The sequence below is a fragment of the Betta splendens genome, chromosome 6, assembly GCF_900634795.4.
Source record: "Betta splendens chromosome 6, fBetSpl5.4, whole genome shotgun sequence".
NCBI lineage: Eukaryota > Metazoa > Chordata > Actinopteri > Anabantiformes > Osphronemidae > Betta > Betta splendens.
In genome coordinates, this window is record NC_040886.2 from 9,793,287 (window position 1) to 9,807,735 (window position 14,449).

The 14,449-nt window shown below is 47.9% G+C and overlaps 1 protein-coding gene across 3 annotated transcripts in view; it reads left to right on the forward strand.

Moving 5' to 3' along the window:
• Positions 1-14,449, forward strand: part of wwox (WW domain containing oxidoreductase) — a 99,335-nt gene that overhangs the window by 60,621 nt on the left and 24,265 nt on the right. The window contains exon 9 of one of the 3 annotated variants that reach the window (XM_055509587.1): positions 3,402-4,117. The exons of the other annotated variants lie outside the window; for them this stretch is intronic. Within the exon in view, the coding sequence (XP_055365562.1) occupies positions 3,402-3,491 (90 nt within the window). The 3' untranslated portion in view covers positions 3,492-4,117. Of the gene's footprint in view, positions 1-3,401; positions 4,118-14,449 lie in introns of those variants that run through there. 3 annotated transcript variants of the gene reach the window in all.

The following is a 14,449-nucleotide window of genomic DNA, read 5'->3' on the forward strand; positions in this document are numbered from 1 at the left end:
CCCTAACTGGTGTGTTAGACAGGTGGGTGGGAGGAAAACACAGCCCTGAGGGGGACTACGAGCACAACTCCTCACCGGCACAAAGGACCGAGGAGCCCTTTCTCCATCGGTACACAGACAGCGGGAGGAGGGTCGGGTTGGAGGGAACCGGAGCCCGGCCCGGCCCGTCACTATCGCCCCGCTCCACACACCAGCGTCACTGAAACAGATTAAACGAACACAATGATTCTTTAATCAGATAACCCACGCTCCGAATAGATTAACCTTCCTAACGCGGGTCCTCTGCTCTCTCTCTTCATCTCCTCTCCTCCTCTGTCCTCAATCAGAGAACGAGTGGAGGTCCACAAACTTTAATCTTCATTACCTGCTTTGATTTCTCTGCTAAAGGAAGAAATGCATAATTTACATCCTTTGAAGTAGCTGCACTATTACTGACAACATGTTACCTTTAATCTTAAGAGCCCCGGAACATTAAATATTTAGTCATTTACCGAACAAAGGAGGAACGAGGCGATGCCTTCCTACCTCTTTGACTTTCACTGTCATGTGCACTCAATGTCCCCAGTAAGAAGCAATTAATTTTGGGGGAAGAAACAGCTTTTACTGAAGTGCAGGTAACTTGAAGTTGTTTTCACACTTTTACCTTGTTATTTAATCCTGCTGAAAGGAGGCAGCTTTAAAGTAAAGTGCTACCGTTAGCAGAAGCGGGTGCGGGTGACCGGAAGGCTAACGAGTTAGCGCCGCTCCGTGGCGCCGGCTCACTCTGATGTGTCACTTTTGGGCGCTTCCCGTGCGAATACCTCTGATCCCGGGTGATTAATTCGTTTCCTTCATGAGGTTTCGCGAGGCCCGCGGTGCTGCGAGCGCCGCGCAGACGCCTGAGCGAGACGGCGCTGGAGCTGCAGCAAAACAAGCAGGGCTTTTTAACCTCTAGTGAATCTTCGATGGCGTCTCCCCGTCTTTGTTTCCCAATTCCTCACTGGGCTCTCTAAAGGAAAATTAGACAATTATCCAGACTCATAATGTTATTCCACTCTCTAACCCTCCCCCCTTCCTTCCCCAGCTCCTCCCCCTCCTCGCCTTTTATGATTAATTACCCCGTGAACATCATATGCCGGTTGAACAGAAACATAAGTGTGGAGCTACATAATTGTGTGTCTCTGTTAATGAGTGTTGATTCATGCTTACAGTAGTTGCTAAGTCCTTCGCTGTTGTCCTTCTCCCTCCCCGTTGTCCATGTATACACAACGTGTGTGTATTCGTGCATACACACGCGCCAACGCACAGGCGGGGGGTATAGATTGCCTCAGTAATACCCGCTGAGTAGCTTAGGTCTGGTGACTGATGGTCTTATGCAGCACCTCTGTCTGCCACTTGGTCGGGGAAATTAATATCCACTCCAGTCTCCGTCGGGCTCTGAGCGTGAAGTTGCTGCTATTGGTAGCTGTAGCCTTAGGCTAAGATCTAGCCAACCTCCCCTCTGAGCCCCAAACACAGACTTGGTCTGGAGACACTGCTGCGACTGAAGTCATTAAGGTATAGACCTACGTCTTCCTCTCACCGTCTTTTCTCCTTTGTTTCCCTCTCTCTTGCATTTCTTCAAACGTCTCGGCGAGGGCCTGCAGGAATAGAAATGCTCTATTGATCAGAATAAATAGTGGAATAATCTTTAGTAATCAGCGTGGGCCCCAGCTTTATTAACAATTGATGTGGCTGGAGTGGAGATCAAGGGAAGCGCGACCAGGATGGACGGCTGTGTATGTTTACGTGCGTATGTTAGTTTGAACAAGGCAGACTTTGGCTCGTGTGTGTGTGTTTTATTTTGTGTGTTTGTGTCTTGACAATTCAACCAGTTTATATCCATCTACAGGCCCCATACATTATTTAATACCCCCCCCCCCCCCCCCCCCCCCCCGGGAGCCTGACATGCACATTGTGTCTTCTGAAAAACACTGGATGCAAATAAATACTCTTATGGACTGTGTCCACACTGAGCGTCAGCGTCGGTACCGATGACCAAAACAACCAACGGACGCATACAGATGGGGCGAGACACACGTGGGAGCCCTGACAGACCGTTTGGCCTCAGCGTTGCACTTGAACCTGACGTACGGCTCATTTTTCAGCATGGAGCCTTTTGTCTTTTTGCTCATCGCACATCACACTTATTTCATTGTGAAGCGTGTGTGTGTGTGTGTGTGCGTGTGCGTGTGTGTGTGTGTGTGCGGGCCTGTGTGCAGCCACCCCTGGGCAGGGCATTTTTCTCCTTTCAATACCACATTGATTTCCTGTATGACTTCATCAGACTAATACCCGCTTTGCCTCCTTCTACACTTGCACAAACGCACTCTCTCTCAGTCTCTCTCTCTCTACTGACACACACACACACGAGTGCGTGCACACACACACACACCTACACACATGCGTGTGAACACATGGACACACAGAGATGCCCATAATGCCAGGGTTTCCTCCCAGCAATCAGTCAAGGCAGCTTGTCTTTGGATCAATGGCCTCTATGAGAAGACTTCAACACTGGAAATGGAAAATGGACCAGTGAGAAAAGCTGAGCATATAACATAATGAGTAGTTAGGCTGTCATTCTATAGAGAGCACCCAGTTTCTGTTTGCTCTTTTTTTATTCTTCTTCCTCTGGTTCTCGTATGAAAAAAGCCCAGATACCTGTAAACCCAGAGAACACTAGAAAACTATCCTGTTCACGAAGCCTCCAAACACAAAGCCGGGAGCAGACGCGCGCGACGCCTTCTGTCCCCATCACCCGCGCAGTACATGAAGCGTCGCTAACGAAAACGCCCTAGACTGGACGCAGAGCGAGAGCTGCTTCTCCGCGAGCTAACGCGCAGATTAGAGGCCTGCTGTGTTCACTACTGTCCATGTAATTGAAGCGAGCGCTTATCTGCCAAGTCAACGCAGGAGAGGAAGTCGCCGGCATTTCAGGATGTTCTGAATGGAGTGGATTTCTTAAACGCACCTGCAGACACATGCAGGCGTGTGTGTGTGTGTGTGTGTGTGTGTGTGTGTGTGTGTGTGTGGAGTGTAGGTGAGAGCATCTGCAGCTTTATGTCTGCCCTGGGACACGCTTGCATTATCTGACAGCGATATAAGGATGAGTGTTAGCTGGAGACCACGCGGTGTCAGGTGTCAGGCCTTATGAAAAAACGAGTTGCCTGGTATTTTCCGGTTCCCCTCGGGCTCCGAGTGACAGGACACGGTGTGATGATGTTATCACAATCTTTGTTTCAAGCCTTATTGTAGCGAGCAGGGGAGGGGGGGGGCACTTATAGGATCAGACACAACAGCCCCTTCAGGAATAAACGCTCATTCCTCTGCCTCGCACATCCCAGTTTGTGCCCGGTTCTGAGGCGCCGTCTCTCCCGCAGACGCCGTCTTCCTTCCTGCACGACGCCTCAAACGCAGATGCGGATGGGACGCGTTGCTGTAGCGCGGTCCAGAGACAAAAGGAGGAATGAAGGCCGGGAAGCGTTTCTTGGGTCAGCCAGCAGTTAACTGGGAGTTTAATGGAGGACAAGACTGTGGACTGGGACAGATATCTGTGATTAGAAGCAAAATAAAGCTATTTGGTGAAAAGAATCAATAAAATAGCAGAAATGACTAAAGTGTGACTAAATCTCCCCACATTCAAATGTTAGTTGCTGTGAAGCTCCTGCTGTTCTTGCTGCTGACATCCTCTCTTCCTGACTCTTCCTGAGTCTCTGCTGATCCCCCACCGTTTCCACACTCTTTGACCCGGCCGTCCGGTGTGAGCAGAGTGTACATCAGCCCTTTATGACGCTGCCTCTGTTTCTGGCTGTAAGTTCAGGCTGTAAAACTTTATCCCCTTTATGTACTTTAACAGCCTTTAATATTAGCCCATAAACTACCACCAAACAGGCCACGGAGACCCCCTCTCCCTCAGAAAGATAACATAGCCGATGAAAGCGCCGCCAATTAAGGCTTCTACATCTCCATCACCTGCCTGCTTGGGCTGGGTGGAGCGGAGGGGGGTGAGCGGGGCCTTTACGAGCACGCGGACGCTTGAGCGCCAGCACTGCCGACAAATACGCAGAAATGCGAAGGGATTTTTCCTCTGAGGTGAAACGAGCCCCTCTCTCTCTCTGAATGTGTGCGTGTGAGACCAGACGGTGTGTGTGTGCGTGCGTGTGTGTGTGTGTGTGTGTGTGGGGGGGGGGGTCTCGGTGGGGTGTGCAGTCTCTGCTTTCTCTGTCTCCGGCCTGACTGTGACGCAGAGGGACGATGCAGTGGAAAGCTCCCTCTATTTAAATCCACCGCTGGCACATCAAAGCCTGCTGCTGCTGCTGGAATAACAGAAATAATTAGACACAAACACCTCATTTGCATAAAAATGTTAATTCATCTCGCCTCTCTTCGTCTGGCTGCGATGGGCCTGTGCACCGTGTGGTGTACAGTGTGTCTGTGTCTGCTACAGTAGAGGCCACATTTAGTGTTGTAACAGTTCTTAGGTAGCAAGTATTCAGTGCATTAAAGCACTGAAGTATATGTGCATATATTCTTATGCTTTCTATGAATCTAATCTCTATTTGCATGTCTTTATTTTGTATTTTATTGTGATAAAACAACACAGGCATATTCATTTATCACCTTAAATATGACTCCTGGCTTATTTAGGCCTCAACAGTCTCAAACGGTCTCAAAAGCCCTGAAAGGTCAAGTCTGCATCTGTACAATCTGTGTCTGTTCAATGCTTTATATTCTAGATTACAGCGTGTCTGTAGAGGTGACCTCCTCCTCCTCCTCCTCCTCCTTTCATCTCTGTGTGATTAACCTGAGACAACACTCACTGACTGGAAAGTACAGACACACCAAGTTGAGCCTGATTATAACAAGCACTTAAATCTGCTTCTGCTCAACCGCTAACACCAGGGTTTTATTAGAACAAGCATTTACATCAGCCTCTACACTGGCTTTATTAGATCTAAGACTTCTTACATCATTCCAGATACAGTACGTGCTCAAACGGGAGAGGTTTTTTTTTAATGCCGGTCTTTACGAGGTCAGATTTTATCAGAGCTTTTTACTTTGTTTGTAAAACTCATCACATGAATAAATGCGAACGGTTATTACACGAGATAAAGATGAGATGTAAAAAACAAGTAAATACTGTGGCAGTAAAACAATAACTTTTATGTCTGTGCATCTACTGTACGTAAAATAAATATTAAGCTGTTTATTCTCATTTGTTAAAAATACTGCGTATGAAACTGGGGCCAGATGAAGAACAAACACTGTTAACGTTTCAGGGAACTAAAATGATTTAGTTTTTTTCTGTGCTGCCAGTAAATTACCAATATAGACATTTTGTTTAGTGAGACTGCCTCTTTCCCAACCTCTATTCCTAAAGCTCTGAGTCTCTAAGCAGCTCGGTATGACTCTCCAGCAGCTCTATCGACTGGCTTTCTGCCTTTCCGGTCCGGTCTCGGCTGCTCCTTTCATTTACACAGGCAGCGCACAGCGGCCCGGCTCCGGGGAGCGACGCTGAAACAAGACTTCATCAATTCCAGATGAAACACCAACATTTCCTCCCATTACACCAAAGCACCGCTCCCGCTCGCTCGCCGCGATCTCTCACTGCTCTGCTCTCGGTGTGTGTAATGAGGAATGGGACCGTGTGTGTGTGTGTGTGTGTGTGTGTGTGTGTGTGTGCTTGCGTGTAATGAGGAATGGGAGTGTGTGTGTGTGTGTGTGTGTGTGTGTGTGTGTGTGTGTGTGTGTGTGTGTGTGTGTGTGTGTGTGTGTGTATTGGAGGCGGTGCTGAGGGGATTGGTCCGGGGAGCAGGTGTGTTTGTTTGATGCCTTCTTGCAAAAAGTGAGAGACATAGACAGAGAGAAGGATTTTCTCCTCCTTGAACTCAGCATCATTCACACCTTCTGCATGAACACGTAACTTACTTTCTCTCTCTGTTCAGGGCTTTAAACGTTCCTGCTCAAACTCAGATTCTTCTTTGCTTTGATCACTAATTTTAATGTAACTGAACAAAGCGTGGTGGAGGATATTTCTCCAGATCTTGTTGGTTTACAGCATTGGTTAATGATTCGAATCTCCTTTTATCTCCTTCTTGATTACTCAAAGAAGGAGATAGTACACCAAAAAACTGTACAAACAATCTTAGTAGTTGGTACTGAAGCAGTAGCTGTGTATCGTCTTGTTTTAACATAGTTCACTTCTCTTTGAACTCACAGCAGTGAGTAAGCCCCCCCCCCCCCCATGCACTGGCCCCACTAAATGTCTGCTTGTTCAGGACTTGCCCTGCTCTGAGGCAAACAAAGTCAGATCAGCTGTCTTTACTGAGTTGGAAGGGAAGCAACAAGCTTGACGCGGCCACAGGAAAGGCAGGATGCGGTGGACGACAGCACAGGCTGATAGCGGGCGCAGAAGCGGGCAGCTGGGGGGAGAGGAGGCGAGAGGAGGGCTTCTTGTTTGTTTAATATCGTTATCTTAATCTCTGCCCTGGGGACACGAAGGCAAATTCATCCGGAAAACTGGATTATCTCACTTAGATGAGTCAGACACACACTGGGCTGCATTGTGGGAGCGCGTTTGTGTGTGTGTGTGTGTGTGTGTGTGTGTGTGTGTGCGTTGTCAGTGTGTGTGAGAAGGAGCGGGTTGGAGCGAGATACAGTACACAGTGCTTTTATACTGCGAGGCTTTGTACATCACGCGACATCTGTAACGTCACATGTACGTTATAGGGGAAGATGGATCACCTCTACTGGTAATCACTGACAGAAACATGAACCCACCCTGCTTCATGTGTGTCTCCTTACATACATGCTCTATGTGGGTCCCCCTGTGTGTTTAAGCACTAAATCATTCATATTTCCCTTTGCTTTCACTTTAATTGACCCTCTTTCCACATTTGCCCGGATGCCACCCTCTTCCCCTGTCCTTCCTCCATGCCCCCCCCCCCCCCCCCCCACCCACACACACACACACACACACACTCTTACCACCCGGCTCTGCTCAAAACTTGACCCTAATTGATTGTAATGAGCACAAGCTCTTATAGCGTCCTACCAGTATCCCGTCTTCTGTCCTTTTCCTGTTTCATTTATTGCGTTTGTGTGTGTGTGTGGTGTGTGTGTGTGCGTGCGTGTGTGTGTGTGTGTGTGTGTGTGTGTGTGTGTGTGTGTGTGTGTGTGTGTGTGTGTAGCCGTGTAGGAGACATAAATTCATTCTGCTTCCACATGTGAAGCTGTAGGAGTCTGCATTAGTCAGGATATAATGTTAATCTATGAAAGCCTGGTGTGTTGCCCTATTACAGCTGGGACAAGTTTTGGGAAACCTCTCGACTGTGTGTGAAGTTAAAACCGAGGCGTCATCTCCTCCAAGTGTCTGAGTTTCATATGTGGCTCCTGCAACAGGTTCTTTATAGGAACAGGCGCTGGAGCCTTTTGTCGAGCGGCTCCACTTTGTTAACGCACCGAGGCTCAGCTCCTCAGTGCTCCACTTCTCCTCTGCTTCTGAGCTGCTGCTAATGGATGACCCCAACATGATTTCACCATACTAATTCATAACAACTGCCATTTTTCTTTGCTTTGAAATGCCAATATGATTAAACACCGTGCCGCGGCCAGCTATCAATCTGCGGCTTCATAATCAGCACTAAAGGTATCGAGCAATATACGGCCTAAACAAACACACGCACGCATGCACAGCCCGCGGACGCACAAACTTATTAGTGTGCTGTGGCATTAGCGTTGGGTGGTAGAGTTATGGGCTGTTTTAACAGTGTAATGTATGAGCTTTGACATCCCAGAGATGACAGAGTGCAGGGTTGTTAAGTAGAAGGCACTCATACTCCATGCCACACTATTTACATGCATGACAATGTACTCACATTTGCTCACGTGCAAGATCAATAACCTCCCATGGCAGGAATACAGCCCTGGTATTAAGTGCATGTCCTTGTACAGATAAATCTAACATCCACCAAAACACAGGTCAAAATAATAATCTTCATTTCCTTCTGTAGTAAAAACACACACTGCTACAGATACGCGCGGGCATCATACATATAAATTGCTCATTTGACTGATATTAAGGCAGCATTTGCATTAGAAGTCCAGCAATCACCAGGGTTTTAGATGACAGGTCAATACGGCTGAGAGCTTTCAGTCTCAGCCACATCCCAGCATTGATCCATTGACTTATGGATGAATGGGAACACTGATGATAATGACATACAGAACTGCAGTCACACACACACACACACACACACACACACACACACACACACACACACACACACACACACACACACACACACACACACACACACACACACACTCACACGACACCCCAGACAGGCAGGTTTAGGCGACCTCTTCAAAGGTCAAAGGCCTCAAAGGTCAGTGTGTTTGGTCAGAGACACTGTGGTGTGATGAGACAAACTCTGTTGCTTTAAAGCTCTAAGCGTCCCACTTGTGTATATGTTTCTAACAGATCCTCTTGGAAAAGTTGAATTGTACAAGTTGCGTAAAAAGTACAGTTTTCCTACTTTATGCTGTTGACTGCGAGTCCAGGACGTGTGCTCAATGGATGGCTTGAGTCGGGGGTGATGGCAGCTTGATGCCAGGGCACTCAACACCCATCTGCACAGCGACACACACTTGTCTGGGCCTATATATAAATGTTACAGCCCGGTCCCGGTGAGAGGTGGGTAGGATCAATAAATCTGAATGAGATGCGCGCGTTTGTTGTCCCGAACACACACACACACACACACACACACACACACACACACACACACACACACACACACGGTCAGTCACCCACCCTTCCCCCTGTCTTCACCTGTCTGTAGAGGTAAACACATGCATTTAAATCAGTTGTGGGGTGCCGTGGTAACAAAGACAAATGATGTTGTATGTAATATTTTTCTATTAACATAAAGTAATATAAAGTGAAGGGCAGCCGTGTATGGAGGGAGTTAGGGGCTAATGTCCCGTATCAGATGTGGACAATGTCAGGGCTGCATACTGAGCAGTCTGTGTCCTTCTCTCCCGCTGTGTGTGTGTGTGTGTGTGTGTGTGTGTGTGTGTGTGTGTGTATAAGTGTGTGTGTGTGTGTCCTGCTCTTTCAAGGGGCTAGAAGGCAGTGACACACCAAGCTGCCAACACTCATATTATTCCCACTGCCTTATTAACCCCTCTGCCCTCGCCCCTCTCTTCTCACTCTCCTCCACTCCCTCAGATGAGCTGAACGTGTATCTAAACTAACCTGAGCTCTTCTTCTTCCTCTTCTTCTTCTTCCTCTTCTTTGAAGCAGGTTGCGGCCTCTCTCTTACTGATTAGCGGTTCGGTGGCCACTATGGGGGAATCAACATTATCTGCAGGTTCACGTGACTTTTTGACGCGTTTTTTCCTAATGGCTCAACTCTGGCGCTCGGTGAGCTCCCGTTCCGTCGCCGGCCTCCTACTGATGCTCTGCGTCTGTATTCGTGCTGTGTAAACACGCGCGTGTCCTCCACTATATTCCATCATTATCCTCCTTATGCTGTGGGATAGACAGGAATAGAGCGCTGGTCTGCTTGAGCCTGGTGGGCGCCTGGTTCGGATCCTCTGTAATCTACTGTAAGACACCGCTATCTCTGAGAGGCTCACAGAACGCCGACTCAGCCCTTATTCACACACACTCGCACTCCCGCATGTTCCGCTAACACTGGGGGATTTAAGGGGAAGTGAGTGAATAGTTTCAGGTCACCCGCTGGATTCCAGGAGCAGGATGCTGCGTCAGCGGGATCGGCGGCGGGGGTGGGATGGGAGCAGCCGTCGGTGTCCCCAAGTCCGCTGTCCCACGCAGCGTCACGTGTGCAAAACGCATGCGCAGATTCAACGCGTGAGAATACTTGTTTGTGTGAATGCATCGCACAAAACGCCGTCGCACACGCAGACGCAGACGGCGAGTCAATCTGATCCGTCGGCGCGTGCCGCTACATCAGTATTGGAGCCGTATCTCTTTTAAGGCTTCTCCTGCCTTTGTTCGGCACGAGTGTCTGGATCAAACATGAATATTCATTCGTCAGACGAAGAAGATGTTTGCACAGGGAAGGAAAATGTCTAGAGGGTTCATTCTTTATCGCTCTCTTTCTCTATCACAGACTTCTCTCTCCATACATCTAATACTTCAAGGACGGCGGTTAATTTAAGATCTATTATAAATGATTAATTCAATATTTATGAATATTTTAAACTTCCTATTAAATGACTTTGTATCTGTTTAGCATTACATCTTTCCGGAATCTTCATGTATATTCTCTCAAAGAGACAAAACTGTTGCTATTACTACACTCTTTCATCCTCTGAGATGCCTCATGCAAGATGTGTTTTCCTTTGATGTGTTTCACAATTAAACCAATGTTGTTACTGCCATCATCCTGCAGAGTGTGTGAGTGTGTGTGAGAGTGTGTGTGTGTGTGTGTGTGTGAGGACATAAAGATGCCTGTGACTGTGTGTGAGTGTGGGAGACTGCTCCACTGACTGTCAGTGTGAAGAGATAAGACTGGAGGAAAGTCTCCTTTCTTCCTCTTTCAGGACCATTACCTTTCATTCCAATCACAGACAGGAGCCCAGGGGAGGAGGACAGGGGGGAGTCACGGGGGCGGCCATGTATATGACTTGTCCTGTATGATGCATCTGAGAGCGCAGGGAGAGTAATATACTGTACGAGTGGAGCTACTGTTTAGTGGGAGCTGTCCCATGTGCAACGTTCAGTGTTTTGCATTGCAAAGAAAATTGGTGTTATTGTCTGAATGAGTCGCAGGACGTAGACATTTTAGCTGCACTTCAGACGAGGAGCAGCTTTAATTACACTGTGCAGGCTTTATTTCTTCTGCAGCCAGTAACCTTTGATGGAATTTGAGCTGCTTGGCCTTTTCTGCACGGGCTTTTAGTGCTTTTGTACGTCCATGGACATTTGTTCTTCCCAGCTTTTCGCTTCTACTGCTCCAACGTGCTTGTTTACTGTATGCAGACCTACAACGTTGGGCTTTAATAATGATGATGCTCATTACACGTACACTCAGGTATTGTTGGTTGTCCCAGGTGGGGCCTTTTGTTCTCGCAGCCTGCATATGTTCATCTCTCACACGAGGAACATGCACACACATAATGACGCCAGGTGGTTTGTTGTAGGTATTTAAAAAATAAAGGCAAATAACAGCAACTCAAAATGTATAACAAGATGTTCTGAGATACAATGCCTTGTGTGTAGGTACAGTACCCATATAATGATCTTTGGATTCAGCTGCCTGACACGATCTGATATTATAAGTCTCAGACTTTTCCCATCTGTCCTTTAGTGTCTTCTGTACAGCTTGTCTGTGTTAGAGCTGCTCACGGTATGTTGATGTCTTTCCCATACAGTAAGTGGTGATGTAATAACAGTGGAAACAATCAGGTGTCGTGCCTTCTCCTCAGCCCTGCCTTCAGGCTGCACAGCCATCACACAGGAAGTGTGGTTTATCACACCGAGGGTTATCAGTGAGAAATCAATCAAAAGGCAATACATCTTGTGGGAGGGTGTTATCGATCCCCCCCCAACCTTTTCTCATCTTCGGTATTATCTGCAGCATGAATAGATTACTGAGGTTTGAGCATCACTTAAGATAATGGTATCTGTGTAATACAGTGCCTCCACCTCAGATCTCAGAAACTGTCGTGTGTGTGTGAATTTTTGAAAGTCAGTCATTTTGTAATTAGTTGTGTAGAAAATATAGGTGAAAGTCTAACAGCATCACAGGCTTAAGTAAGGAAACGTGTGTGTGTGTGTGTGTGTGTGTGTGTGTGTGTGTGTGTGTGTGTGTGTGTGGTGGGTGTGGGCCGTTTGACATCATGTACGGATGACATCAGTGATGTGTGACCGGGAGGTCGGCCAGGTGACGACAGTGAAGGCTGATTTACAGGAGCATCAGAGTAGAACTTGACCACACATCCTTCACGCTGTCAGACAGATAAAACCCTCTCCCTCCATCACCGAGGGGGGGAGCGGGGGGGGGGGGCTCATCTGTTCATTTTTTTGTCTTTGTCTTTATCCACGTGTCAACGTGTCCTTCTTCCCGTGTCAAACGCCTGCTTACCAGGTTCAGTTTCATGTAGGGCAGCTTTGGTTTCTGGGAGCTTGTGGGTATTTGATGGTTGTAATGGCGGCTCAGAGCTACATGACCTGCTCATCAGGCATGTAAGGCTTGGCACACGTGTGTCTTATCAATATGCCCTTGTGCTGTTAGTATCTTAATCAATAGCCATATGATTATCCATGTAGAGAAGGTAGAAATTATTTAAAACAGGGCGAGGGTGATGGATGTTTGTTTTTCACATTGAAGTTATTGTCAATAAATAATGCATGCGATGAATCCGTCATCAACTTCACATGCTCCGTGAATGAGAAGGACACTGTGCTGCTTTTGTCTGTGTGTTAGTGTGTCTGGCCTTGACTCACCTTGATTCCTCCTCAGAATATGCTGCAGCTCTGGAACCGGTGTAAAATCTCAATTCTTGTTCATAAAGTTGTGTTTACAGACAGTGAGCAACCCTATAAAAGGGCTGAATGCATTGTGTTTCTCTCTTTAAAAGGTGTGTAGTCGTTATATTCTACCTGTACCTTTGGCAGCACGTTGTTGTATATCTTGTTGTATTTATACTTGTTGTAATTTGTGATTGCTTGAAGCCGCTGCCAAGTGTTTGTATCCCAGCAGTTAGTGTGTAGACGTAGTGCTACTGCAGCTGTCAAACACTCCACAGGGTGTATTTTCCCTTAAATCAGCAGACTGGTCAGCTGACACATGGACATGTTGAACCCATTTTATGGCTCAGGTGACAGTACATTACCTGTGCAGGGTGGTCAACAGGTGCAGGCTTGTTTTTAGTAATAGTTTTGATTATGAACACGAGTTATCTTGTTTCTCAAGTCTTTGCTTTATTTTAATGCCCCTTAACTTGCCAAAGTCAAAGAAGCAGAGGAAACATTTAGGGATTCAAGGGTCCTGTGCCCCCGGTGCTTCTGAATTTTCCTTACACACCTTTTCCCTCTAAGTGTGTGTGTGTGTGTGTGTGTGTGTGTGTGTGTGTGTGTGTGTGTGTGTGTGTGTGTGTGTGTGTGTGTGTGTGTGTGTGTGTGTGTGTGTGTGTAAAAGCAGGAGAAGCCTATCTTGCCTGCTATCATTTCCAGAATGACCTCTGCTTTCAGCCTATGATGGATTGTATTGCGCTCATAGACATTAATTTTCCTGAACCAGGCAAAAAAAAAGAGGCTTTGCTCACAGGAAGAGCATGTTGGTACAAGGGTAATTCCATAAAACAACAACTGGGATACGGCCGAGAGTCAATTGTATCAGCTGTGAGCCTGTGAGACCTTCCACGCCGCTCGCTTCATCTCCATCTCGCTCCACTTCTCACTTTGAGTCTTAATCTCTCTGAGGTGCAATAAAGTATATTTGCTTGTCTCAGTAGTTACTCGCGTGCATTTACATGCGTCCTCCCGCGAGTGGGTGCGTGTGTGTGCGTTGCAGCCGCAGCCGCAGCCTCGCTTGTGCTGTCTTCTCATTAAAGCAGGTAATGAGCTCAGTCACATGCACCTCTGCAGGTCACCCCACGAGAGAGGGGATTAGAAACAGCAGTGGGAGCGTAACAGGAAAAGAGGTGCTCCGCTCGCAGAGAGGGGGAGAAAGGGGGAGAAAGGGGGCGTCTTAATCATGTCACCTGCTTGCCGTTCCGCGCGGCTGCACCGCCTTTGGGCTGCTCCCTGTTTACACCGGCAACCTCGCCGCTCCGCGCGCCCGCTGCGGCGGGGCCCGGAGGTGCATGATGGGAAAGCAGAGAGGGAGAGAGAGTTCTCGGGGGTTGAGGTGGCGGACGCAGACAGAATGGGGTTGTCGGGAAGGCGGCGGGAGAAAGGGGTTAAAAACAAGCAGGAAGCTGGGGGGGAGCAGGAAGCGTTACGGAAGAAGGCGAAGGAGTGGGAAATAGGAGTGTGTCTTCCCAGGAGTGAGCAGGCTGTCTTGTCGAGTAGTTCATCATTGTGTCCCCAGTGACTGTGTCTGTGGCCTGGCCCCGCTGTAGCTATAATAAGACATAAATAAGGAACAAGACTGCCTTATCTACACTGTGGCCCCCATCTCTCTCTCTCTCTCTCTCTCTCTCTCTCCCTCTCTCTCTCTCGCTCTCTCCTCCAGTCCCTCTTCCTACACATACTCGTGCTGCAGTGGCTGTAGAGTTGTGCTTTTAAGAAGCATTTTCCCACCGTGTTCACCATCGCCACTATCTGATGACCCGCGGTGCTGATGCAAGCAGCGCGTCCATTGACTCTTCGCGGCCGCTTCAAGCAGCGCATCACGCCCACATGGCTGCATAGGTGCAGGCACGGGTTACGCGCTACACTCAAAGGAACACA